Source organism: Anastrepha obliqua, chromosome 4 (genome assembly GCF_027943255.1).
Source record: "Anastrepha obliqua isolate idAnaObli1 chromosome 4, idAnaObli1_1.0, whole genome shotgun sequence".
NCBI lineage: Eukaryota > Metazoa > Arthropoda > Insecta > Diptera > Tephritidae > Anastrepha > Anastrepha obliqua.
In genome coordinates, this window is record NC_072895.1 from 19,606,263 (window position 1) to 19,634,176 (window position 27,914).

Sequence of the window (27,914 nt, forward strand, 5' to 3'; positions counted from 1 at the left end):
TGGTTTGGTGATTTACTCGGAGGAAAAAATGATTTGTGTAAAAATGTGCGAATAAGTCATCTTTGGAAGGCTCAATAATACGTAAGTTTTTATACCCTCAATTATGATATTCAGCCAAGTAGCTTTTTTGCATTGTCATACAATAAGTAGGTGGCTGCCGTAGTTGAATGAGTTGGTGCGAAATTCAGAGAATCTCGGTGAAATACCAAAATAAGAAAAACATTTTTCTAATAGCGGTCCCCCCTTGGCAGGCAATGGCAAACCTACGAGAGTATTTCTGCGATGAAAAAGCTGCTTATAAAAAATATGCGCCGTTTGGAGTCGGCTTGAAACTGTAGGTCCCTCCATTTGTGGAACAACATCAAGACGCACACCACAAATAGGAGGAGGAGCTTGGCCAAACACCCAAAAAGGGTGTAAGCGCCAATTATATATAATATATTTATATAAGTAGGTGTAGATGCTGGCTTCGAACATAAAAAAAGGTGTTTCTAAGAGCCATTAAGCGACGGTGAGTCCTCCAATCGTTCGTACATCTAAAATATTAGCAACGTGTCTTTCATTTATCGCAACATGATCGATCTGGTTTCGCGTTTTTCGATCCGGAAACAGCTTGGTGTATCTTTTTATAATAGAATCTGGTGCTGCAGACTATCGACTGCTGCAGACCATAGACTTCGAGCCCGGCGAAGTCGATCAGCCTCTGTCCATTACCGGATGTTTGATTGTGCACGGTGAATTTTCCGACTGTGGAACCACAAATTCACTCCTTGCCCACCTCGGCGGTGAAGTCGCCAAGCACGATTTTTATGTCGCGACGGGCGCTGTGCTCACTGTTCTAGGCGTTCATAGTAACAATCTTTGGTCGCATCATCCTTTTCCGTAGATGCGTGGGCGCATATGTGCGCGGTGTTAAAAAATCTCACTTTGATGCGGATTATTGCGAGACGCTCGTCCACTAGAGTGAACGACAGTACTTGGCGACGTTCCCACTACAGTCGGTTCTACGTTACCGGAACGATCCGAATTTATATTCGGCCAAGGACTGTCCATTCAGCAGCAGTCCCTATATATACTTATATTTATGGAGAATGTTTATGCTGCTACAACAACAACAGTACTTGGCGACGAAGTCTCTCTCCAACTATAAATCCAACACCAAATTTGCGCTCCTTTACATGGCAGCTGTAGTAGATGTCGCAAGGGTCCTATGTTCTTTTTGCCTTGTTCCGTCCATCGCATCTCTTGAATGGCAGTGATGTCAGTCTTGACTCGTACTGGGCCGGGCAGAGCCACCTTCCCCTTTAAGAGACCGGACAGTTCAGGTGCATACCCTCGAATCATAATCTTTTGGTTGTTTGCAGTGGTCGTCATCAGAGTAAGCATATTCTCATCCGAGGCACTGTTTTGTTTTCAATTGGGGGAGGATTTTTACTTGGCGGGTCCCGAATCCAGCGCATAACCAGATAACCTGGGTTTCTTCTCTTTTTCACATTAGCCCGCTCTCAAACGGATGCCTGAAATTTTTTTCATGTACGAGTATTGTTGACATTTAGTAAAATAAAAAAAAAATAGTCAGCTGCGCGGTAGAGGGGGGAAAACACGTCAGTTGAACGCAATGGCACATTCTTGCTTCGGCTGACGGTCTTTCCACCACTATAAACGCAACTGACCATCATTATTATATTTTCATATGTGTCAAATTATGTAAACAAATTTCAATCGGCATAAAGTAGTTTTACTTTTCAATTTTTTTTTACAAGTTCACCTGTTCAGCTGACGTGTTTTCCTCTTTCTACCGCGCAGCTGACTATTTTTTTTATTATTTATTAAATGAGTTGTTAAAAATTTTTTTTGGACACGTTTCGCAGCATCCCACGCACGTACCCACCGCTACTGGACCAGCTGACGGTTGGTTTCGTCATCCATTGGATGGCGTCTGCCTTCAGCATTAAAATTAGTCGGCATGAAATGATGAGTTCATAATGACTCCTGGCTCCCGGACTATTAGGGCCTTTAAAGATGGTCGCACAAACATTCATGATGAGGAACGAAGTGGGAGACCTTCAGTCATTACCGATGAACTGATTCAAAAAGTGGACTGTAAAGTGAAAAAGAACAGACGATTTACGATTTCGTCCTTAACTGAAAAGTTTTCTGCTGTCTCAAGAAGTGTTGTTAACGAAATTGTGTCCGAGCGTTTAAATTATCGGGAATTAATTTCACGCTGGGTGCCAAAAAGGCTGACTGATGAACACAAAACCAAAAGATTGGGCAGTGCATTGAAGTGAAGCAGTGGTTGTCTAATCAGATGGCAATCTTCTTTGACGATGGCATACAAAAGCTGGTCCCAAGATACGATAAATGCCTCAATCTTCTTCTTAATTGGCGCGATAACCGCTTACGCGATTTTGGCCGAGCTTAACAAAGCGAGCCAGTCGTTTGTTCCTCGTGCTAACCGGCGCCAATTGGACACACCAAGTGAATCCAAGTCCTTCTCCACCTGATCTTTCCAACGCAGATGAAGTCTCCCTCTTCCTCTGCTACTACCAGCTGGTACCGCATCGAATACTTTCAGAACCGGAGCGTTTGTATCCATTCGGACGATATGACCCAGCCAACGTAGCTGCTGGATCTTTATTCGCTGCGCTATGTCTATGTCGTCGTAAAGCTCATACAGCTCATCGTTCCATCGTCTGCGATATTCGCCGTTGCCAACGTGCAAAGGTCCAAAAATCTTACGCAGAATCTTTCTCTCGAACACTCCATGCGTCGCTTCATCGGATGTTGTCATCGTCCAAGCTTCTGCGTCATACGTTAGGACGGGCATGATGAGAGTCTTGTAGAGTGTTAGTTTTGTTCGTCGAGAGAGAACTTTACTGCTCAGTTGCCTACTTAGTCCAAAGTAGCACTTGTTGGCAAGAGAGATTCTACGTTGGATTTCAAGGCTGACATTGTTATCGGTGTTAATACTGCTTTCTAGATAAACGAAGTCTCTTACAAAATCGAAATTATAACTGTCTACAGTGACGTGGGTGCCGATACGCGAGTGCGCCGACTGTTTGTTTGAAGGCAGGAGGTACTTCGTTTTGTCCTCGTTCACCATCAAACCCATGCCTCAATAGTAATGGGAATTATGTAGAAAAGTAGAGTAAAGTATGGAATTTAAAGTGAATAAATTATTTTTGGAAAAAATTTAATTTTTGTTTTTTTTTGTCAAAGCGGTACTTACTTTAAAAACACGCCTCGTATATTAAACTTTTACAACATTTGCGGTAGGAACAGCGATTTCCATAAAAAAATAGGATTTATGGCATTAAAGTAGTTTGGAGGAATGCATAAATAGACGGACTGAGCCTTATGCCAATAATCACATAAGAAATAAAGGGTAAGCATGCTACTGTATTGAAATTAATATCGTTTTTCTATTATTCAAATATTTTTATTAAAAAATATTTAAATTTTTATTCAAAAATATTTAAATTCAACTAACAGTCATCAATCACATTACTTACATATGTACTAGTGACTATAAGCTACTGTCTGCATTCTGGCATAAATTTATTAAATCCTTCATCGCAGATGTGTCATTGTCCTGAAATGTGTGCCACGCGTATTTTTCATATAAAAGTAATTTGCTAAATTTTAAAAATGTAAATGCTAATGACTGGGAAAGACAAGTCAATCTACATGTGTAGGTAAATTCGCTTCAAGGAAGTTTTCCATTCTATCCTCGGCGGATTGTTGGCGTATCACACATGCACACCCACACACACACACCCGAACATACATTGGCATATAATTGCGATTAGCGCCACTTCACAGGTAGGTTTGTACAAAATTAAATTTACATGCATGCATGCACACATACATACGCGTACATTCGCGTGTGAACGTATTGTATGTATATTGGTGGGTGTGCGTAACACTCCTCCAATTCACTAAAAGCACACAGGACACATATACACGCACACATACGAGTATATACGTACATATGCATACGCACATGCCTGCACAGTTATTATTTGTAACTAAATATTTTTTTCACATTTTTATTGTTGTGGTCACACAAGGCTATCATCGTCAACTTAGTGGCTATGGCAGCTAGCAATCCAAAAAGCAAATAGCAAACGCGACCAAGCCACTCGACGTGCTACATTTAATGTATGTAGTAGAGTACGTGAAAACGAGGCGGTGGTGACCAAGTCAAATATCCTTGCGTGCGGCTTGGTGGTCAGCTCAGTTCGTGTAACGGTGTTAGCGCAGCCACAACAATCTTAAATGTCGCGTGCGCCAACTAACTTTGCCAATTATCGATTTTCATTTTATAATTTTTGACTGTTGGCTATTGAAAACAACAAATTAGAACAGTTACTGTGACAAAGTCAAATAGCCAACTAACCAATGTGGCGACCATTTCGAATTTCAGTGGAATAGTGGATTGTCGCATACAACAATTTAAATATTAAACTAAATATATGCAAAAGCAAAAGAAAAACTCAGCAACCAAGGAATAAAATATTTTTTTTTTGTTATTTTTTTTTTTTAATTATTGAAAGAATTCCCGAAATTGTTGCTCTATGAGTATGCTGGGTTTCGTTTATCTCTTTTTGATACTCGGTTGGATTCTGATTGTGTTATTTCTTAAGTGCAAAAAGTCGATTACACCACATTTTGCTTTCGCCGAAAATTATACAGACGCTATTGCGGCTGGTGAGTGAAAGTGTATACAAAAAAAAGAAATAAAAAAAAAAAAAAAAAATTATTAAGTAGTTACAAGTAAATATATTGCACTAAAATATTACAGTGCTGGCTTTCGATGCTTTGAATGCTCAAAAATTCACTTGTTTGGGTTGAGGTAGGGTTATCAAAATGGGTACGTTACGACAACGCATTTGACTCTAGTGACGTGTAAACGCATCGTGGTGCCACAATGAAAGTACCGCCGCATGAAAAAGAAGGGAAAAAACAGATTTTCTTGTCGTGAAAGTTAACATATTACTTACATACCTTATGATCAAAAAGTACCGGGAATGTTTAATTTAAACGAACCGCGCTCATGGGATCCGGTCTATATTTTTTCCTTATGCTGGTAGGACTGTAAGACACACATCTGTCACTTTTTAACGCCACTTCGTGGAAGAAGATTTCAGTCGATAGAGGAGATCAAAGAGAACACGATGAAGGAGCTGAAGGCCATCCCTTCGTCGGCCTACCAAGGGTGCATGGAGGACTGGGTTAAACGTTGGCACATGTGTCTTCAGACGGGTCCCATTTTGAAGGAGATAAAATAAATTTGTCTGAAACTTAATTCTGTCTTGTTTTATTTAAACATTCCCGGTACCTTCTGATCATAGGGTACATACATAATTGGCATTTACACCCGTTTTGGGTGTTTGGCCGAGCTCTTCCTCCTATTTGTAGCGTCCGTCATGATATTGTTCCACAAGTGGAGAGACCTACAGTTTCAAGATGACTCCGAACGGCAGATATTTTTATGAGGAGCTTTTTCATGGCGACCGGTATTAGAAATTGTGTTTTTTGCTTTTTTTTTGTTGTTTCACCGAGATTCGAACCAACGTTCTCTCTGTGAATTCCGAATGGTAATCATGCACCAACCCATCTGCTACGGCGGCCGCCGCACCAACCCGTCGTATTAGTTTGGGGAAATAAATCCGTAATTTTTGCGAAAAATTTTTGCGCAAATGGCTTAAAACTGTTTTACGGTCGATCTTTAGCTCCTGGGTGAAACTACGACTAGTAATATCTCTGTGAACTTCGATTATTTTTCTGATCGACATTTTCTTTAGCATCAAAAATGTCTGAACGGAATCGACTGAACCAAAATTGAACGTAATTACCTGTTACAGTATCAGTAATATAAACACCATTCACAATTTCAGCGCCCTGGCTTGCATTTGCGCCTTTCGCCTTTATCAAAGTAAAATTGTAAAATATACCGGATTTTTCCTTTGTTGACTGCCACTATTAACACCCTGTATTGAGATGAGATTAGATATGTGGTTGGTTAAACAAGTCCTAGCACGCAGTCAGGAAGACCATTTTACCACACCTGAATAGATTACAGTGGCAGGGATAGAGAGACTGGATAGATACGGTACGGATGCTAAGACTGAACAATTTGGTTTGGAGTCACTCACCCTTCCGCGAATCTTTTGGCCTCTTTGAAAAATCTTAAGAGATCCTGCAGAAGAAGAGTATGAACTTGATACATACTCAATACATCGCAAACAACAGCCTAAGTCTGATTCTAGAAAACGCCGGACAGCTATAGGAAAAATGCTCTCCAATTGCCTCGTTTTACCGGCAGGATAGGCATGTTGGGTCGTCAATGATTTCCATGGTATTCATATGCTGACCACAGGCGTTGTGCCCTGTAATTACATCCACCAGTACTCTCAGATCCTTCCTGCTAAGCTTTAGGAGAAATATCACTAGTTTCTTGTTTTGCACTTGGCTACTCTGCAGGAACCCAACTCAGACCAACGTCTTGTATGGGTAGACCTCATGATGTCGTCAATTCATAGTTGAATCGATGCAGAATTGACACCTAGAAAGGGTTCTGATGGTATGCTTTTAGAGCCTTCATTAGCCAGTTTATCATCTTGTCACTCACAACTCAATGGAACAAAGGAAAACTCGCAAAATATTTTTTTAGTGTGAATTGTCGCCTTGATAAATTGTAAATTGTTTGATCGATACTTTATGAGATATCGATCTATGGCAATGTAGAAAAGCGGGTAGAAGAAGCTTGAGTGGCTTATTAGACTTGCAAAAAGGTTACCAGTAGAAGCTGGGGTCCAAAGCCTAAACTCGCACTTTGGATGTATTCCGTTTTAGTAAGACCGATTATGTCATACGGAGCATTAGTATGATGGTCTGCATTAAACAAACAGTACAACGTTAGGCGTACAACGAGCAACTTGCGCAGGAATAACTGGAGCTATGAAGCCGTGTCCAACAGAGGCACTTAATTTCATGCTCTACCTGCTACCAATAGACTTACAAATACGACTAACAGCAACGAATACCGCCTTCAGAATAAAAGAAGGTGACTTTCGGAGTGCTAGGATGTTTGGTCATAGAGTTATTTTAGACAGGCAACGGCTTTAGACTTTAGAATAGAGTTTAAGGTAAAGTTCCCCACGCGAAAGGAATGGGACTTGAATTCAGTAGTCAAAGAGAATCCAACTGCACTTTAGACTGACGAATCCAAGAAGGATTGCGCCTGGTGAATTGGAATAGTATCTTCCAAGCAGAGGTGCACGCGATAAGGGAAGCTTGCAGGATAATTAGAAACCATGCACAACAACAATCGGAAGCACGTATTTTGTCAGATAATCAAGCAGCCATCTTAGCTTTAAAGTCACCTACAACCAATTTAAAAATCATCAGGCAATGGAAAGAAGAACTTAATGCTTTAGCGCGCACGACAGACATCACACTTTGGGTATCTGGGTACCTGGTCATAGGAACATGGAAGGAAATGAGAAAGCTGATGAGCTGGCAAGACGGCGGCATCCTATAATGAATCCGAAGCGGTAGAAAAAGGCTGCGCAAAAGAGAGATACTCTCGCTATTCCAGAAGCCGGCCGTTGACAGATGGACTGACATGGATACCTGCTAAATAACTAAACAAACGTAGCCCGATTTCAACAAATCCAGAACTGGAGAGTTGTTAAAAAAGCCGTGGGAAGACGTATTCAGAATTAAGTCAGCAATAACCGGCCACTGGGCTTTGGGAGACTAGGAAGATGGGGTGGGAGACCAGCAGATGCCAGGAAGATGGGTAGGCGTACAACTATAAATGTAGAAGCTGTAATCAAGAAGTATCTAAGAAAACAGTCTTTCACTATCTGTGTGAGTGCCAAAGTCTGGGTGTTCTGCGTCATAATATAGAATGCTGGGGGAATTCTCGATGGTTAACTTGAAAGAAATTGCAGAAAAGAAAATAGACGACTTAGGCAGATTCATAGTCAAATTGAGATAGTTCGACTAACAAAAAGTAGTGGTTCTACAAGGGGGTTTATCAAAATGGCATCTTTTGTGCTAATTGTGTGTGGGCTGTGTCACTTAGACAGCACCTCCAACACCACCAGTAAGCGTACTATATAACACATTCAAACCTTGAATCTCACCTCCATCCGATGGTCCGAATTTTCGATGACGCTGCGGCATAATTGAGGTTCTATGTCGTTTATGTGCCGAATTATCTCATCCTTTAGCTCTTGAATTGTTGCTGGCTTATCGACGTACACCTTTTCTTTCAAATAATCCCAAAGGAAGAAGTTCAACGGTGTCGTTGATGTTTAGGTGTGGTGCACATTCAACATAGGCCCTTAAAATTTAACCACCCTTTATATTGAAAAAAAGTTTTTTTAGTCAGTGTTATTCGTAGGCGAAGAAAAACAACTGTATTGGAACAGAGCGAAAGCCGAAATAGTAATTACTTTTCCTTACTTAATTTTCTCAGATCGTCGTCCGTCAGTTCATATCATACAACTACCACCGGAAGAAATGGATAACGAAGATCAATTCATCGACTCGTATCATCAACGCAGCAGTAGCCTTCGGCGGCATTCGAATCGCTCGCAACATTCGGCTATGCACGAAGAGCGCACCGTCGAAACGACATATCCAACAGATGCAGTTGTGAATCCCGCATACATGCACGATGAGGAATATATCATTAATGGTAGGTGGAAATATACTAAAAAGAGGCATGCATCGAAAAAAGTATAAATTTACAAATTAGTTTTGCAAAATGCCAACAAATATTAGAGGGAACATTTAGATATTCAACTTAGTCTGCAAAACCACCAAAAATATACTTTTGATTTCACTTTCTCTGTTACAGCTCCGCCCCCTTCTTATGAAGAAGTTATGCGCCAACCGGAAGTGTATCCCAAAGTGCATCAAAGTACGAGCAAAGTGAGCGACGCGAATATTTAAAGCTCACCAGGGCGCCTCATCTGTTTCTCTTTTGCTGAAAAGTCTGAGCAATTCAACGCTGCATAACAACAAAAAAAAGGAAACAATTGTTACATCTGAGTCATGAGGGTGCCCTTTTTTGTATATATTGTATATTAAAAACCTTCAGCTGTGATTTTATACTAAAATTAATACGGAAAAAAAAAATTTTTTTTTTCTAATATAAATGTTAAATGTGGTTTAGAACTGTATAAATTGTCTTTTTTATTATTAAATACAAATAATTAATAATGAATTTCATATTGATTTCAAAAATAGTTTGAATCATTTTTTATTGCTAAGCGTAATGACTGATACCTGTAACATACCTGTATATTGCAAGATTTATTGGCAACGCAACTTGAAAAAATTTGCTTCACCCCCTCACCAAGAACCCTCATATCCTTGTTTCTTCTTCTTCGTCTTCCTAGCGTCACAGTCCTTGGTGAACCATTGCTTCCTTCACAGCTTCTTGCCATCGTTCTCGATTTATAGCCCCTTCCCTTCAACATTGCACGCGCATTTTCCTAAGATCAGCTGCCACACCTTTCTTTCTGCAATTGGGCGAAGATATAGCGCCTTTCTCGTTCAACGCTCCCTTGGCATTCTAGCCACATATTTTGTTTCATATTTTTGAAAAATAGTTTTATTTTATATTTATTTTATTTTACAATTTTAGTCATATTCAAGCCGTCTCCAGACAAATTGAACAAAAACAAAATTTATAACGCATTTTTTTCTCATTCGGTGCTTTGAATCCAAAAATTTCAATCAGAATGAAAGAATGAGAGAAATAAAATGGCGCCCATCAGAGAGTGCGTGACGTCACACTAGCCTAGTTTTGCAGTGTTGCCAACCCTTTGCTCTTCACGATAAATGTAGTGCTTTTTTATACACAAAAATTGGAGATTCTCGCTGTAGTGTTTCTTAAGCGGAAGTAGCAGCAATTAAGGAAGCAGTGGATGGGTTGGTTACTTCTGTAATTACTGTAAAGGAGGTAAATATCTACTCTGACTGCCAAGCGGTAATTAGGGCCATGAGCTCGTTGGTTGTGCGTTCGAAATTAGTCGCGAAATGTCTGACTTCTCCCTCGATTGCATCCGAATACTAGGCACATTCGGCTCAATATTCAGCTCATTTGGGTTTCCGTTCACAGTGGCATAGAGGGAATTTGCTGGGATAATGAGCTGGCTAGAGGGACACTGGATACGGTTTGATTGCAAAGTGAGGGAATGGGAGTGCCCTGAAAACCTGTGGTCTACCCCTGCAAAGATAGGCCTCGCGAGTGTTGGGCTAGTGCTCAAATGTGTAAAATCGTGAGATCCTTCAACCGCACGGGGGCTCTCGAGGAAACTTCTAAAGCTAACAAAGCTGCAGCTCTCGATTTTAGAAGATATCCTTACCGGTCATTGTCCGTTAGGGGTCCATGCGGTGAGACTTGGGACTGCTTCAAGTCCTTTCTGCAAAAGCTGTCTGGAGGATTAAGTGGAATCATCTCAACACCTTCTTTTTAGTTGCCCTGCTCTCGTCGGGCAAAGATATAGACATCTGAGCTTTTACTTTCTTGCTACCGCTGCGGATATTACAGGTTTAAATATCACTCACTTGAATTTCATTGGGGTCAGGGGTATTCAGAGGCCCGAAAAAATGTTGATTTTTAATAATTATTTTTTTGCTGGTCAATTGCTTTATTTTACAAAAATAAAAACATAGCATTAATACATCAATTTTCGTCTTGACTCTAGCAAAATTAAAAAAAAAAAATTAATAATTATAAAAGTTATCGCTGTTTGTCTGGAGTCTGTTTCTCCACAAGTCCCTTGCGGTGATCCTCACAAGTCCTTGGAGATTCATCTAAAATCAATCGGACAAGAGAAATTAGTTTTAATAATAGATAATCTTGTGCCTGATCGAAGCTTTTTTTTCAAAATTAACAATATGTCAGCCTCAGAAATATTTTTCAGATTTTTCAGACAATTAATTGTTTAAAAAAATCGACATTTTTGAAAAAATCCTTCGCTCAGCCACGAGTTTTTTATGTTTTTCAAAAGCAGTATAAATTTTATTGAAATCTACCAAACGGTTTTTAAGTTACAGTTCAAGTTCAGTTTCAGATCAACAGTTCAAAAAAGATAGTTTTGAGAAAAACGCTATCTATCAGGTCAGTCCATAAGTTCGTGCGTTTTTTAAAGGTGGTTTTAAAATTAATAATATAAAAAAAGATGTTTAAAGTATTTATTAATCAATAATATATTTTCCTTCTTTATTTATAATGGCTATGGAAAATTTTTAATTTCCTGCTCAAAAAATTGTTTGTTCTTGGAGCCAAGATACGCTTCGATATCCCTTTTTGTAGCTTCTTTTGAGTAGTTCTTGTTACTCATATGGGATTAAGTCCACGGAAAAGGGGACAATCACAAGGTGCAATATCCGGAGAGTCTGGTGGATGCGGCATTAGCTCTTATCCGAGCTCGTTCAGCTTGCCCAATGTTTGTCTTGCGGTATGAGGTCTTGCGTTGCCGATGTGAAACCAAACTTTGCGTCTATTCACTACAGACAGTCGATTTTTGTTAAGTGCCTCATTCAGGTTTGACAGCTGAGGGGAATAATAATCACGTTATCGTCTGGTTTGGTTCCAGGAGTTCATAATAAACAATACCGGCCATATCCCACCAAATAAACAGGAGAATCTTTTGGGGTGAAGACCATCTCTAGGGGTTGGTTCTGGTGTTTCATCTTTATATAACCATTGGCGTTTGCGAACAGGACTATTGCAAAGGACCCATTTTTCATCACCAGTAACGATACGGTTCAAAAAACTTTCATTTTCAAGTCGTTGCAGCAGCTGAGAACACACATTCTCTCTCTGCTGAAGGTTGGCGACGGAAAATCTTTGCGGAACCCATTCTCTCAGCTTTGAAACCTTTCCCAACTGAACCAGGTGCCTGTGAACTGTGAGCTGTTCCATGCGATGAATTTAACCTCTGAGCTCAGCTTCCACGAGTTCCAGCAAGGCGTCGGACGTAATTAGCTACTGTTGGTTGTCATCCTCTAATTCAAAGTCACTCTACCTTAGTTTCACCTGTTTGGTTCTTTTTCCTCTTAATTAGGAAAGAATGCAGGAATGTGTGCACCCAACCTTTACAATTTCGTCGGTAGTCCACCTTCTGACAGGATAGGCATAGTTTACGAATACACATACATATATACCTACACTCTTGCGTATGCAAAGCAAGCTCTTGATGATGTAATAACGGTGACGTGAGAAAGTACTTACGCAACTTACATACTTAAATATAGACGCATATTATATATAAATGGATATTCTTAAAATAAATATTTAGTTTAACCCAGATCACCCTCCTACATGCAGCGTAAGCATACGCCTACAATTCCATGTACTTCGAGGTATGTATGGCGTACATACATACAAATATTGTAAACTTTTATTTATACCTCCTAACCTACTTATGCATACAACAATATGAAGGAATCACCTCAAAGTAAGTGGTTGCATATTTTTTCTGGAAGTGGGATTATGTCGCAATTGTAGCGCTAGAGAAACCTAAAATAGTAAATTCTCACACACATTTGTTTCATTCTCATTTGTTTGCCAGAAGCTTTCGGAGAATTATGGAAAACCAACCGCCGTGGATGAATCATCCTTGATGAAGACAATGTGAGTTCTTACGTATCGGCTCACACAAGAGTGCTTTGGAAACTCAAAAAATCGAATTAATAGGTCAGCTGCCTTACAGCCCTAATTTGGTACCTAATGTTTTTTTTTGTTCACGCACATTAAAAATAAAAGGCGAGGTCAACTTTTTTCAAGGGCAGAAGAAGCTGTTGAAGCCTTTAAAAAGTTCGTTTTGGAGGTATCTGATTTTTAGTCGCAAAACTGCTTTAAAAATTCGTTCAAGTGAATGCAGAAGTTTATTGACCACCAGGAAAATATTTTGAAAAGCAATACAGTTATTTTCATTATTATTTTACCATGTTTTCATTATTGGGCGCAAAATATAAAAAGCAACTGACGCAGAAAACCTTTGAGTAGATATCTCTACTTATATAACGGGTGATTTTTTAGCAGTTGGTTTGAACAGCTGACGCACGTTTCGCGTTTTGTTTTACTGTCTAACATCTTCAGTTTGGTCTATAACTTAACCATGAATCGTCTTACAAACAAACAACACTTGCAAATCATTGAATTTTATTATAAAAATACGTGTTCCGTTAAGAAAGTTTATCGCGCGCTTCTTCCATTTTATGGTCAGTTTAATCGACCCACTAAAGCGGCTAATCGAGCTATTGTGACTAAATTTAGAACCAGAACCAAATTTACATTATTGGACATCAAACCACCAACTCGCTTACGTAGAGTGCGAACTGAAGAGCATATCGCAGCTGTATCGGCCAGTGTTAATGATGACCATCAATTATCGACTCGTCGCCGTTCGCAGCAATTGGGCCGAACGACCTACCGCAACGTAGAATTTTTGGTGAATGGGCTCATGGAAAGTTGGCCGAAGGTCCACTTTTTTATCGAAAAATTGTGTTCAGCGACGAAGCTCATTTTTGGATCAATGGGTAGGTAAATAAGCAAAATTGTCGATTTTGGAGTGAAGTTCAGCCAGAAGAATTGCAAGAGCTACTAATGTATCCAGAAAAGGTCACAGTTTGGTGCGGTTTATGGGCTGGAGGTATCATTGGACCGTACTTCTTCAAAGATGCTGCAAATCGTAACGTAACGGTGATTGGTGAGCGCTACCGTGAAATGATATCCAACTTTTTTTTGTCCAAAATGCAAGAGCTTGACTTGCATGCCATGTGGTTTCAGCAAGACGACGGTGCCACATGCCACACAGCACGCGTAACAATGGACTTGTTGAGAGGCGAGTTCGGTAAACATTTCATTTCACGTTCGGGAACTGTCAATTGGCCACCCAGATCGTGCGATATAACGTCTTTAGATTATTTTTTGTGGGGCTATGTTAAAGCTCATGTCTATTCAGACAAGCCTGCTTCAATTAACGCATTGGAAGACAACATTAAAGCATTTATGTGTGAGATACCGGTCGAAACATTGGAAAGAGTACGCGAAAATTGGACTCAGCGGATGGACCATTTGAAGCGCAGTCGCGGTCAACAATTGCATGAAATAATCTTCAAACATTATATTATATGGACTGTATTATCGATTTAAATAAAAATTAATAAATCATAAATTTTTCTGAATTTTACGTGTGTTTTTTTGCAAAACTTTCCTATATCTCTTAAAAAATCACCCTTTAGTTAAAGTCGGGGTCAGCGACCAAGCAATTGTGAGCGCATTTCTACCGTTCGGAGGCGGCATAAATTTATATACATATAAAAGCTGAAACTCTGCTAAACATTAACCAAATTTGTCTTCCAATTTGTAGATAATTTTTCTCCTACGAACGAAGTACATTACAGCTTTCAGACAAGGTTGATTGATTACCAGGTTTGTCCAATCTGTTATTTTGAAAAACGAAATTGTGCGAGCTATTTCGTCTACCACGTCATCGGGTACTCAACAGCCGAATTCTGCCCTCTCATTTCACATGTAGTCATTCGGTCGTCCAATCAGTCGTTGTTCAGACGGTAACGAAGAGACTTGTGTTGATTTTTTCGTATATCACCAACACAATCAGCCCATCCGCTGATTTTGTGAAATTCGCTTGGAGCCGAATAATGGTGTATTAGAACACACCTTCTCAATTATTTTCACCATGGAATTCTGCCCTCTCATTTCACACGTATTCACATCAAGGATGATAGATACCATGTTTGCTCGTTAGGTATGGTGCACAAAACTTTGTTTGAGGGGAACTTTGGATTCTACGTCATTCGTTTTGTGTTTCACAAAATTTAGCTTTAGCTTAGTGAAACACAAAACGAATGTCGTGTGCATATCTATCAGATTCGCTCAGAGCCGAATAACGGTAGCACACTTTTAAAAATCTTTTAAACAATCTTACAATTACAATTTAAACAATCCGCTGTCATAATCCCTTTGACGTCAGCCTATCAACTGATTATGTGAAGTTCACTGAGAGCTAGTTAACGGAGCGATCTTGACCACACCTTCTGAATTCTTCTCACCATGGCTCTCAGGTACTTACATACCTACATGTGTTTAATTATATGTATCATTAGCCTTCCCTGCCGGAAAAACCTCAACTAGTGCAAAAACATGTTAAAAAAATGCGAAATCGAATATTCGAAAGATTTCGAAACTTCCAAGTCTTTTCGCCTAGGGAATGGGTATACAATTTTTCAAGTAGGACCTCTCGGAGCTTGTGGAATAATTAGAAACCATCTAGAACAACTATCGGAATCACGCATTCTTTCAGATAGCCAAGCAGCCATCTTAGCTTTAAAGTTACCTACAACGAATTCAAAAATCGTCAGACAATGCAAAGAAGAATTTAATGCTTTAGTGCGCACGACAGACATCACACTTTGGGTATCTGAGTACATGGCCACAGGAACATAGAAGGAAATGAGAAAGCTGATGAACTGGCAAGACGGGGGCATCCTATAACGAATCCAAAGCGGTGGAAATACGCTCCGCAAAAGGGAGATCTTCTCGCTATTCCAGAAGCCGGCCGTTGACAGATGGACTAACATGGATACCTGCTAAATAACTAAACAAACGTAGTCCGATTTCAACAAATCCAGAACTGACAAGTTGTTGAGAAAGATACGAGCAGACGTATTCAGAATTAAGTCAGCAATAACCGGCCACTGGGCTTTAGAAGATTATATTAGATTAGATTTGTGGGGGGTTGGTCAAGTCCAAGCACTCAGTCAGGAGACCATTGTACTACACCCGGATAGATTTCAGTAGAAATAATAGAGATAGGAAAGATAAAATGTGGGTGGTGAGACGGAAAAATTAGTTTGAGGTCATTCTTCCACAAATCTCTTGGATTCATTGATGAATCTTAAGAGATCCAGAAAAGGAAGCGTATGAACTTTATCCATACTCAGTACATCGCAACCCTATATCCTAAGTATGATTCAGGAAAATGCCGGACTCTTCAAGGGAGCCACTGTTGAAGTGAAACCCGTTATCAACAGTTCATATCTAGATCCGTAGTGTTCTGTTTTAACTCAATTTCACTCTATTTGTCATCTGACAGCAAGGGATCTTACTGAGTTAAGTAACTGGGTCACCTTGCGCAGGGTGCGATTCTTCATCACACACTAACGGTCTTAGCTTAGTAGAAGCTATGGAGTTGGAGCAACCAACTGTATTGAGTTTATCTAAGCCCTGTGTCGTCCTCATAGTAGTCATAGTCAGTCCTAACGAAGACTCATAAAGTGAGAACAAAACACTTGACCCCAACACTTGACACTTGACTCCCCGTTGGGAGACTAGGAAAATGGGGTGGGAGACCAGAAGATGCCGGGAAGATGGATGAGCACACAACTATAAATGTAGAAGCTGCAATCAGGAAGAATCTAAGGAAACAGTCTTTCACTACCTGTGTGAGTGTCCAAGCCTGAGAGCTCTACGACATAGAATGCTGGAGGAATTTTCGATGGTTAACTTGAGAGAAATTGCAGCCAAGAAAATAGACGACTTAGACATAGATACTCATATTTAAATCAAGATGGTTCGATTAACAAAAAGCAGTGGTTCTACAAGGGGGTTTTCAAAATGACATCTTTTGTGCTAATTGTGTGTGGGCTGTGTCACTCAGACAGCACCTCCACCACCACCACCATAAATCTCTACATGGCAGCTTGACAAGATTTAATGGACAAAATTGTCAAAAAACTGTCTTTACTTGGACTACTGATGTAACAGGAGCTGATCTATTGTGAAAGGCCTTTTTTTGAAACCATAGAGTTTTAGGCTTTTTAAAAATTTTAGCACAATTTTAGGTTTGTTGTTCCAAAGATTGCATGGAGATACTACGATACCACCAAGGTGATGAATTCTCTGTCTGCCCAACGCAGGACATTCACAAAGCACGTGTTCTGAGCTTTCTATGTCCATTTCGCAAAAGCGGCAGACATTGGTCTCAGATAGACCAATATTATTTAGATGATACCTCAGACTGCAGTGACCTGCAAGATATCCTGTTAAAAGACGCAGATCTACTCTGCCTAATGAGAGTAGCTTGTCAGATATTGCTTTGTTGGGACTTAGGAATAGTTTGGCTTGACATTGACCAGCACAATTTAGCCAGTGTGCAGCAAATTTCTGCCCATTACCTAAGGAATTCATTAATGTGGCCTTTTGTGAGTCCACAGAAAGGCTCAGGACCAGTAAGTTGCATATTTGCTCCTTGTTTTGCAAGGTCATCAGCCATTTCATTTCCCGCATGTCCTTCATGTCCCGGAATCCAGCCTAGTGTTACTATGTTGAGGTTTAACGTGTTCAGAAGGTTTAGGCAATCATTTACCAATTTAGAGGTGATAGTTGTTGATAGAAGGGCTTTTAGAGCCGCTTGGCTATCTGAAAGTATGTAGATGTGAGTACCTCTCATTTTCGATACCTCTCATTTTCGATACTTCGATACAGTCGCAGATTAAAGCTAAAGTATGACCCCTATGCGCCCCGGTGGTCAATCGCACAAGGGCATCATTTTAGACAAATTTTCCAAATAAGTTTGCACATTTTCTTTTTATAAATAAATACTTTTTATTTGTGTGTTAAACAATTAGTTAAAGGTGTTAATAAATTAGTTGAGTTATATATGAATGTGTGTGTGTTTGCTAATCAAATGAAATAAGATAAATCATAAACACTTACTTACGCATAGTTTAAAGAGTCGTGTAGGTGTGAAGAGCCAACTACGAGCAACTTAGATAACTAAATTAATGCGTGTGAGTACAGAAAATGTTCAGTTATGGCACAAGGAATCAAACAATGCACAAAATACACTTCTGTGCAGGTTTTCAGTGCTACTCAAAAAACAACAAAGGTCGTTGTTATGTTATGAAAATTTTGTTGGAAAGTCGAAAAACCTTAGAACTATCAATTACTAAGAGAAAATGCATTAACAATTTTTTAATATTTGGCTTAGGTGCTATAGTGTTAACTTTACAACTAGAAAATCGATTAAAAAGAAAACATTATTTAATGCATTGGTACAAAGTACTATCACAAGAGTTGCTAATTTTCGGCAACTCACAATTCTATCTCTTACATACACACATACATATACACATATGTATGCTGTATTTCATAAAGACTGACTCGACTTTGAACAATTAGGGTGGCGGAGTTGGCGGCAATAATGTCTTAGAATACCAGCTGCCCTTCCTCAAAGACTGGTGGTGGCCTGTAACTTTAGATATCGCGTTCCATTCTCTGCATCTGCTAGGCGCGCTATATGCTCCGAGGCCGCGTAGCAGGTGGTGGCAGTTGGCGTGCTCGGTCGACTATTGTTCGACTGTTGTCGTATACGCGCAGCGCCCCAAACGAGTACCACCACCGAGGTCACCAATATACCAACGCCCAAGCCGGGTAGGAAACTCTTATTCAATGAATCTAGGAAGCTGTACGTATGCTGTTGTGTGGTTTGTTGCGATTGATTTGCTTCTTCGAAAATTGCATTGTAATTTCGTTTGGAGTTCGTCAGATTCTCGTCCATTGTATGTGCGACAATGGGCGCGAAACTCATTTCGGTGTCTGTATAAGTGGGTAGCTCAGTTTTAAACGGCCGTCTTTGATATTGTCGCACTTCTGGTATCGAACCAGGATTACTCAGCTGCAGTTTGGTGATGTTTGAGCAGCCCACATTCAAGTCAGCATCGTGATTTTGCTCCTGCACCATAACCAAACAAAAGCGGTAGCTAGGGGAAATAAAAAAAGGGGGAAAAAGTATTTTAGTTAAAAATTAAAATCGTTATTTAAAGTTAGTATTTTGCTAAAATAAATGGTGTTATTACCTTTCTCCAATTTCCAAAGAAGAGCTGTCTGGCACAATTACACTGACCGTATTTTGGCCATTTAATACTTTGCTTTCGCAATGGATCTGCAAAAAATGAATATTTAATTATTCATTTAATAAATATTAAGTGAAAATATTACAAAAAATTCAACTTAAACGATAGTAATAAGTATCACTCTGCTATGGAGGAAATGGCAACTGTTTTCCAAACGCAATTTTTTGCCATCGTCACAGTAGCCGAATGGATAATCGAGAGGAGATTGAGCGGGAAACAGGTTGCAGTTTTCAGTGACACTCAGGCTGCACTGAAGGCCCTAGAGAACGCGAAGCAAACCTCAAAGATTTTTCAAGAACGTAAGAAGAAGCTTAATTCCGTCGCAAGACAAAACAGGCTTGTACTTATATGGGTTCCAGGGTACTCCGGTGTTCAAGGAAACGAAATTACCGACGAATTGGCCAACCGTGGATCAGCGGTTATCCCACAAGGGCCAAAGTCAATAACCGGAATCAGTTCCGTAGGAATCATGAATTGGATCAGTGATTATGTACATATGCAATTTACATAAAGAGCGATGGTCTGATCTAGAACGTTGCAGAAGTGCAAAGTGTTTTGTGACAAGTCCGAACAGAAAATTGTCAAACTTTCTACTAAAACTTGGAAGGAAAGATGTTCGGTTGATGGTCGATATTATTAGAGGACACAATCCATGGGGTCAAAATATGACCACCATTGGAATTCTTGAGGACCCAGTAGGCTTGTCTTGCTTGGAGGACGCGAATAGCACTGAGCACTTTCTCTGTGAGTGTCCTGCCTATGCTAGAGCACGGCTACGAGTTTTGGATTCCGATGTCGTGAGAATGTGTAATATTCGTTCTCTAAAACTGGAGGAAATTTACCGATTTGCCAAAGAATATGGAAAATTCTCACAGGACTAACTATCTTTGCCTCTGTCTCTATTCTTTCCTATCTCTTTCTCTGATACTTTTCTTCTTCCCTCCTTGACTGTCTGGCCCCTTTCCCAGAGCCCTAAAAACAATGGGCTTTTTAGCCTGAGTGTTTTAGGAGCCACCAAATCGCTCAGTGCTCCTTGGCTCGACCTTCTCAAATTTCAATTTCAAGTGAAAATAATTTTAAAAAGAGTTACATTCGAATAATGATGATAGGTATACTAAATCTTTTATATCGTACGATAAAAGGAACTGTAGAACTTTAGTTGGTGTACTAACAGGGCAGTGCCTAGTTGCAGCGCATGCTGACAAGCGAAATCTAACCCTTCACGAGAAGCCCCGACGCATTTTCTGTGCTACTGTCCCGCTCTCTCGAAAACTAGACTATGCTACCTCGGGGCTCTCCGTTTTGAAAGACTGGAATCTATCCCTGAACTGGCGCTTGAACGACTCCTAAAAGTGATGACTGATGCTCATTTTCGTTAAAAAAAATTAAAAGGACTCTGATCTGGTACCGCAATGGATCAAAATGGTATATGCGTGGCTTCGACCAGCAAGTGTAGCTTAACCTAACTTATATTCGAATACTTTCAATATAAATATGTGTACACTTGTGCTCACTTAATTAAGTCACCTCATCTATTTACAATATTCGTAATATTTCTCAAGCCAAATTTTTTTAATTAATTTTTTTTTAACATAACAAAAACTATTGCAGAACAAAAACCTTATACTTCAAAGTTCCAAACTTGGTATAAAATTTAAAAATAAATTATTAAAACTTAAAATAAATTCGGAATTTAAAAAAAATTAATCAAAATTTTCAACTTTGTACAATAATTGAAATTATAAGAAAAATTCTGGGCATTCATGAAACGGCACTCATGGCCCCTTCAATTTTAGTCTAAGTGTACTATAAGTTTGAAGTCGTTAAGAAATCGCGTTGATTTCTGACAATTTGTTCGCATTGAAAACTTTCTTCCATATGAAGCACAAGTTCGGATGCCTTTTACATGGAAGAAAATAGTCAACAATGTATGCAAAAAACATTGTCACAAGCCAACGTGATTATTGAGCTACTTCAAATTTAAATTTTATTGCATTAAAATTTATTGCGTTAAAATTTAATGGGTAATAATTTAATGAATTTTCTAAAAACTCTAATTAATATTTAAAAATTTTAATGAAAATATTTGAAATTAGTTACGTTTTTGTGAATTTTGTATAAAGTTTGGAACTTTGATTTGTAAGGTTTTTTTGCAATATATATAGCGACCTATATTTTTTTTGTTAAAAATAACGGAAAAAGGTTAACTTGAAAAAACCTGCGAATATTGTAAAACGATAAAGTGACTTAGTTATGTGAGCACAAGTGTATTTATGAAAGTATTTATGAAAGTATTAAATTAGTGAAGTAGTTTAGGATAGGCCAAAAAATATTTTTTTTTGTTATATTTTCCATTTTGAAAATTTTTTAGAATACAATTTTTTCAACGAGCTTTACGATGACACACACATAGCGCAGCGAAGATCCAGCGGCATCGTTGCATGGGTAATGACGTCCGAATGGATACAAACGCTCCGATTCTGAAAGTAATCGATGCGGTACCAGCTTGTGGTAGCAGAGTAGCAGAGAAAGAGGAAGGCCTCCTCTGCGTTGGAAAGGTGAGATGGAGAAAGACTTGTCTTCACTTGGTGGCCCAACTGGCGCCGGTTAACATGAGAAAAAAACGACTGGCGCGCTTTAATAAACTCGCCAAAATTGCTTAAGAGGTTATCCCGCGAATCAAGAAGAAGAATATATGTACAAGTATGTATAAACTATATATATAATTGTCGCTTCCATACTTTATTAGGTGTTTGGCCGAGCACCTCTTCCTATTTGTGGTTTCGGCTTGATGTTTTCCATAAATGGAGGGATCTATGTTTTTACATCGACTCCAAAGGGCAGATGGGTTTTTTATGAGGAACTTTTTGATGGCATAAATACACTCGGAGGTTTGTCATTGCCTACCGAATTCTCTATAAATTTTTGGTTCCTGCCTGGGGTTTCGAAGTTGCACACTTCCGAATGGTAGTCAAGCACCATTTCCTCCAGATTCCAGTGGTTGAGTATGTGAGTTGCGAAAAATCAGTGCATTTGTATATGGAAATAATATCAGCTTATGTAGTAACCAACTGCTGCCAAGACGAAGGTTAAAAACACTATGCCAAAATTTTCTACATTGAAGGAATCTCAAAATTATTAAAATTTTCCTGTTTATTGCTTACTATAATCAAGGCGGCCGCCGTAGCCGAATGGGTTGGGGTGTGATGCCATTCGGAATTCACAGAGAGAACGTAGGCTCGAATCTCGGTGAAACACCAAAAAGAAGAAAAAGTTTTTTCTAATAGCGGTCGCCCCTCGACAGGCAATGACAAACCTCTGAGCGTATTTCTGCCAAGAAAAAGCTCCTCATAAAAGCATCAAGAGGCACGCCACAAAGGAGGACGAGCTCGGTCAAACACCCAAAAATACTTGGACTGTATGACACGGAATCACTCAGTTATCGGCTAGCTGCAAAGCTCATTAGGTAAACTCGAATGTATCCTTTTGAAAATTGTCTATTTTGATTAGATATTTTTTATCAAGTGTTCATAGGAAATCTAAAACTGCACACCTCGCTTGCGAACTTACCGGTGAGTTATCGATTAGTATTTCGTTGATATTCTCCTCTTTGTAGACAAAGATTGCATCGCACATATAATCGTTCTTACTCAGATTCAGTACCCAGGTGAGTATTAATCCATAATCGGCCGAAAAATGCAGTTCATGCAAAACAATCTACAAAAGCAGTGTAAAGTGAGCAAACTCAATTTTCGGGGCATCTGGCTCAGCACTTACCTCCTCTGATAAATCTTTAATGTGTGTCGTATGATTTTGTCTCGTTATCGCTTCCAACTGCTCGATTATATTGGCGTTGTCCTTCTCCACATTGTCCATTTCACAGTTTAAAGTCTCCAATGGTACTTGTATGAGCGGTGCACCCTCCAGCCGTGGCGGTGTCACACAAGTAGCGCTTATCAAATCGCCCGACTGTATATTGGCCACCTGCAACCACTCGGCAAACGAGCGTATGGTGCAGTCACACGACAAGGGATTATCCTGCATGGAAAGGCTCTTCAATTCACGTGCCCCATCCAAAGCATTCTTGGCCACAATCGAAATATCATTACCGGCCAAACGTAGCACTTGAAGCGATGGTAGCGGCGTGATGAGATCAGAGGTCAATGCGCGCAAAAAGTTATGCGTGAGGTCGAGTGTTATAAGACGAGTAAGATGTTGCAGCGAAGCGCTTGAGATGGCCACGATGCCATTGAAGCTGAGATCGAGACTTTCAAGTGTACCCAGTCCGTAAAAAGCGTGATCTTGTAATACATCAATTTGATTGTGACGCAACGAAAGGCTGGTAAGACCGGAGAAATTTTGCAGCGCCTTGTTTTGTATGCTCTTGATGAGGTTGCGATTCAGTTCCAGCGATTCTAGATTTCGCAAACCCGGCAAGGTTGTGGCAGTGAGCGGACCATTCAGGTTATTGGCTGACAGGTCAAGTTGTCTATTTAAGAAACAAAACAAAAGTTTATTTTCAATTAAATATTTAGAAGAATGCCGGTAGGAATGAGATTAGTTGTATTACCGTAAACTGTAGCATGACGTGAGCGCTTTAAGGCTGGTTGGATAGTCTCCCAGACGATTGCCGCCCAATTTTAGTACTTCCAACTTACGCAAGTTCATAAATGTACGCTGGGAAATGCTAGATATTTGATTGTTACTCAGCTCAAGATAGACCAGATTGGAGAGCCCGGCGAAGTCAGATGTGCCTAAAGCTTTTATTTTATTGTTGGATAAGTCCAAGCGCTCGAGCGCAGTAAGTGTGGATATGGAGTTCCATGGTACACTTAAAAGAGCATTTGCGGGCAGACCTACATAGACGAATAGGTAATATTAGTTAGTTAAATGTTACTGAGTCGATGGCGATATGAAGAAAAACTGCAAAAGTCCGCCACCGTATTAAAATTTTATATTGAGAGCACTTCAGACCATAAACAAATTATGTTTATCCTTCTAAAAATCACCAATTACGGGTTTTTTAGAATAACTTGATTTATTTTTCTTTTGGCCGGGACAACTAATAAGTACAGCACTCAGACAATATTAAGTCCATCGCACTGTACTCGGGTTCTCTTTTTAATTTTTTTTAAATCTACCCGACCTCCAAAGAAATATGAGTAGATGTCTTGTGGTACCAAGGAGCCATGGCACCATCTTTATGACACGAAGTCACATGCCACTCGAGGTCAGTACCTATGTAAATAGGCGACACATCCTTAATGATCCAAAAAGTACTAAAATACTTAGGTATTCAACTTGACTGCAGGCTTATCTTCTGGGCCTAGATGCGGCTTGTGGTTACCAAAGCAGCAAAGGTCACGGGTATGCTAAGTAGATTAATGGCAAACATCGGTAGGCCAACACAGAGCAAAAGAAAGCTAATTATGGCGGCCACAAGCTCAATTCTTCTGTACGGCAGCGAAGTATGGGGAATTGTGCTAAACTGCAAAGCCAAGCGCAAACCACTGGAGGCTGTGCAACGAACAGCGGCTCTCAGAGTTGCCTCAGCCTACTGCACTGTCTCAGGTGCAGCAATTTTCGTGATCAGCGGGCAGATACCCGTCGACCTCATGGTCCGGGAACGAATGGATGCGTAGGACTCCAAGAAGACACACGTCATCACTAGCTTCTCAGAACGGAGATGCCAAACCATGCCGCGGTGGCAAAGCCGATGAGACAGTGAACTGAGTGGTAGATGGACGGCGAAACTTATTCCATCAATAGACAAATGGATCCAAAGAAACTTCGGGGAAGTGAGCTACTTCTTAACTCAGTTCCTTTCGAGCCACGGATACTTCCGGAGATACCTATACCGCATGGGCTAGGTAATCGATTCCAAGTGTATATACTGCGAAGCGCTGAGCGATGACGCTGAACACACATTTTTTAGTTGTAACAGATGGCTCGCGCGTAAAGAAATGCTCTCAGGGAGCAGATTGGCGACATCGCGTCGAGCAACATAATCAGCAAAATGCTCGATCGCTAGGACAGCTGGAACGCGGTAAAGAAATACATCGAGAATGTACTGCGAAAAAAAGGTTGACCTCGGCACAGTGCAACAAAGGGACAGATAGAGACACAAGAAGACGAGCCTATAGCATGAAAGCTGGCTACAAATATAGTGGACCCAGACGTGGGTGAATTGAATTGGTCCTTTATGGAAGCCGTTCTGGGCCCTACCGAAGTAATATAGAAAGCAATTCCGGGAAGGATGCCTCCCCAGAAGGAGAGGAGGGATCGTTTTAATGGTCACACCACGCGACACAGTAAACGACGGGCGCTCTAAGTGCGAAGGCATTTTGAACCCTACCTCACCCACCAAAAAAAAAAACAAGAACAAAGGAACCAAGGTATTCGCTTCTTAGCACATCAGTGCCAAAGACCTCAAGCCTGATTCGAGCGAAGGCCGGGCAGACTCACAGAAAGAAGTCCGCAGTCTTATCCTCCTCTCCACATGCTGGGCAGAGTTCACTGTCTGACATACCTACCTTTACTATGTGCTTCGCCCATAGAAAGCGGCCCGTCATTAGTCCAATCAACCAAGCTCGCTTGTGGGTAAAAGTAACCCGTTTGCTAACCGTGGCTTTGATGGCTGCAGAAGAGAGTAGCAGAACGAGCTTCGGGCCAAAGAAGTTGTCCTCAGAGTCCATCCTAGTTCACCACCGATTTTTAAAAACAATATGTCATTAATCCGTTCTTGAGTAGTTCTATATTTTGTACTAACATACTTTTGAGACCCCAAGTAGTTTTCCGATAGTTGTGTAAGTTACCCAAGCTGTGCCCCCTCTAAGATATACTTTTTATTTCATCAAGCAATTAAAAATTTATTAAAAGTCTGCTTTTAAGCTGTTTTGCTAAGCTCATAAACAAAAACTTTATAAAACTTTACACTCCTAACCCCCATAGAGCTCCTCAGGGTCGGAATTTTAAAAATTGGATGACAAACAGCTAAGTTATAAACGAGAAATAAACCGTTTCAGTGGTTTCCAGAAGTATCACAAAACAACTTTTTTGTATAGTGCCTGAACCCCTTCAACATACGTTTTTGGACTTTTGCAAGTTTTTTGTTTTTCAAGCCACTCTAATACCCACCTAAAGCCTGTAACGGCCCTTTTATGCCCAAAAATGCCGATTTATGTACTCGTTTAATTTCACCAGATGAAATCACCAAGCCATACAATGAAATACCTTCGAAGATTTTTGCATCACTCAAGAAAGTCACATTCCGCAAAGAGCAGTCCAACAGCGAGATTGTATAGGGCGACACTCTCAAATTACTTGCAAGTACCTGGAATTGACAAATTGTGAAATTGAATATTAAATCATTTAAGGCTGTTTTTTTTATTATACTCGTATATTACCGTTAAGCCATGCAAATCGCCCGTACAACGGAGCGTATGTGGCAAATCGCAGCCACATTCCAAACTCCGCGAACTCGTCACATTCGGACACTTCCACTCAACAGTGGGATCGTAAACGGGAATGGCGGATATTTCGCCAGCCTTTCGCCGCTTAGGCAAACTCTTGTTGAAAAGCTTTCCCGTGGATTTTATGGCTGGTGGCGGATGTGGAATCATAGGCGTAGGTCTGACTTTCGCAGTGGCAGCACCAGCCAACATAATCGAGTTGGAAATGTCGCTCGCATTGCTGGGCAGTGCGTCGGCAGAGGATGTGCTATAGGGTGAACTTTTCGTTAGTAAAGTGATTGTTGTTATTGCTGCAGGCATTGGGGTCATCGCAGGTACAACTGTTGTTGCTGCTGTTGTTGGTGCTGTGGCTGTTTGTGTTGCCTTCGCATCGGTACGCGAAATATGCAAATCATTGCCCATCGATCCACGCATTAAGATGATACAAATGAGCAAATTTAGTGAAATTGCGCTGTAATAAAGAAAAGAAAGCGTGGATGCATTTAAATTAAGAGACTTCCTTATTATGGCGTTCAACAATGGCAATAATCATTAACAAGACATGTGACAGTGAAATGATAAATAACATAACTGTATACATATATCTATGAATTTTTGACTAAACAGCGAAACTGACTTTGGTCGGTTTTGCTTTTCTATTGAAAATTCTTCATTTTTCATACAAAAAAACTTAATATTTTAAGCATTTTTTTTAATATGGATTCTCGAGCTATGGATATGCATACAAATTATTTTAAATATTGCACTCAAATTCAGTTATTTAGTGCTTGATAGGCAGAAAGTATAAAGTCGTTTTAAGCTGTTTTTTTGAAAGTGCACAGCTAAGTATGCATATGCATGTGCCCATAAGTATATGGCGCACGCATAAGATGAAGTAATTTTTTCTGGCATATGAACTAAATTACGCTAATCATAATAAATGTAGTCACATTTTGATTGAGTCATACAATTCTTACTTGATGCTGGAACGGCAAATTTATGTGAGCTGTGGAATCGTTATTTGTAGTAACTACAAATTACACCCCCGTAGCCGAATGGGTTGGTGCGTGCCTACCATTCGAATCTCGGTGAAACACCAAAATTAAGAAAAAGTTTTTTTCTAATAGCGGTCGTCCCTCGGCAGGCAATGGCAAACCTCCGAGTGTATTTCTGTCATGAAAAAACACCTCATCAAAAATATCTGCCGTTCGAAGTCAGCTTGAAACTGTAGGTTACTCTCCATTTGTGGAACAACATCAAAAAGCATGCCACAAATAGAAAGAGAGCTCGGCGAAACACCCAGAAAGGGAGTACGCGCCAATTATATATTAGGTGTGCATGCAAGTTCCCGCTTTTTGTCAATAGATGCCGCCAGCAGTGTGTGCTAGTCGATTCTAACATAACCTAAACGTCATAAACCAAGCTTAGACATATGGTAAACAAACTGCTTCGACACATTAGTGATTTTGTTTTGGTATCAAACAC

The 27,914-nt window shown here is 40.0% G+C and overlaps 2 protein-coding genes across 2 annotated transcripts in view; one reads left to right on the forward strand and one right to left on the reverse strand.

Annotated features, from left to right (window-relative positions):
• The first annotated feature begins 4,272 nt into the window (after positions 1-4,272).
• On the forward strand, positions 4,273-9,145 carry LOC129246124 (uncharacterized). The gene is made up of 3 exons (XM_054884686.1): positions 4,273-4,713; positions 8,495-8,716; positions 8,879-9,145. Exons 1-3 carry the CDS (start codon positions 4,581-4,583, stop codon positions 8,971-8,973), a joined length of 450 nt encoding a protein of 149 aa, XP_054740661.1. The 5' UTR covers positions 4,273-4,580; the 3' UTR covers positions 8,974-9,145.
• An 8,546-nt stretch (positions 9,146-17,691) lies between these two features.
• LOC129243384 (uncharacterized) overlaps positions 17,692-27,914 on the reverse strand; it is a 99,703-nt gene continuing 89,480 nt past the window's right edge. Inside the window, exons 2-8 of the mRNA XM_054880357.1 lie at positions 26,385-26,901; positions 26,116-26,311; positions 23,549-23,834; positions 22,756-23,467; positions 22,549-22,695; positions 18,922-19,007; positions 17,692-18,825 (exon numbers count right to left, since the gene is read on the reverse strand). Coding sequence (XP_054736332.1) covers positions 18,294-18,825; positions 18,922-19,007; positions 22,549-22,695; positions 22,756-23,467; positions 23,549-23,834; positions 26,116-26,311; positions 26,385-26,901 — 2,476 coding nt within the window. The 3' untranslated portion in view covers positions 17,692-18,293. The remainder of the gene's footprint in view (positions 18,826-18,921; positions 19,008-22,548; positions 22,696-22,755; positions 23,468-23,548; positions 23,835-26,115; positions 26,312-26,384; positions 26,902-27,914) is intronic.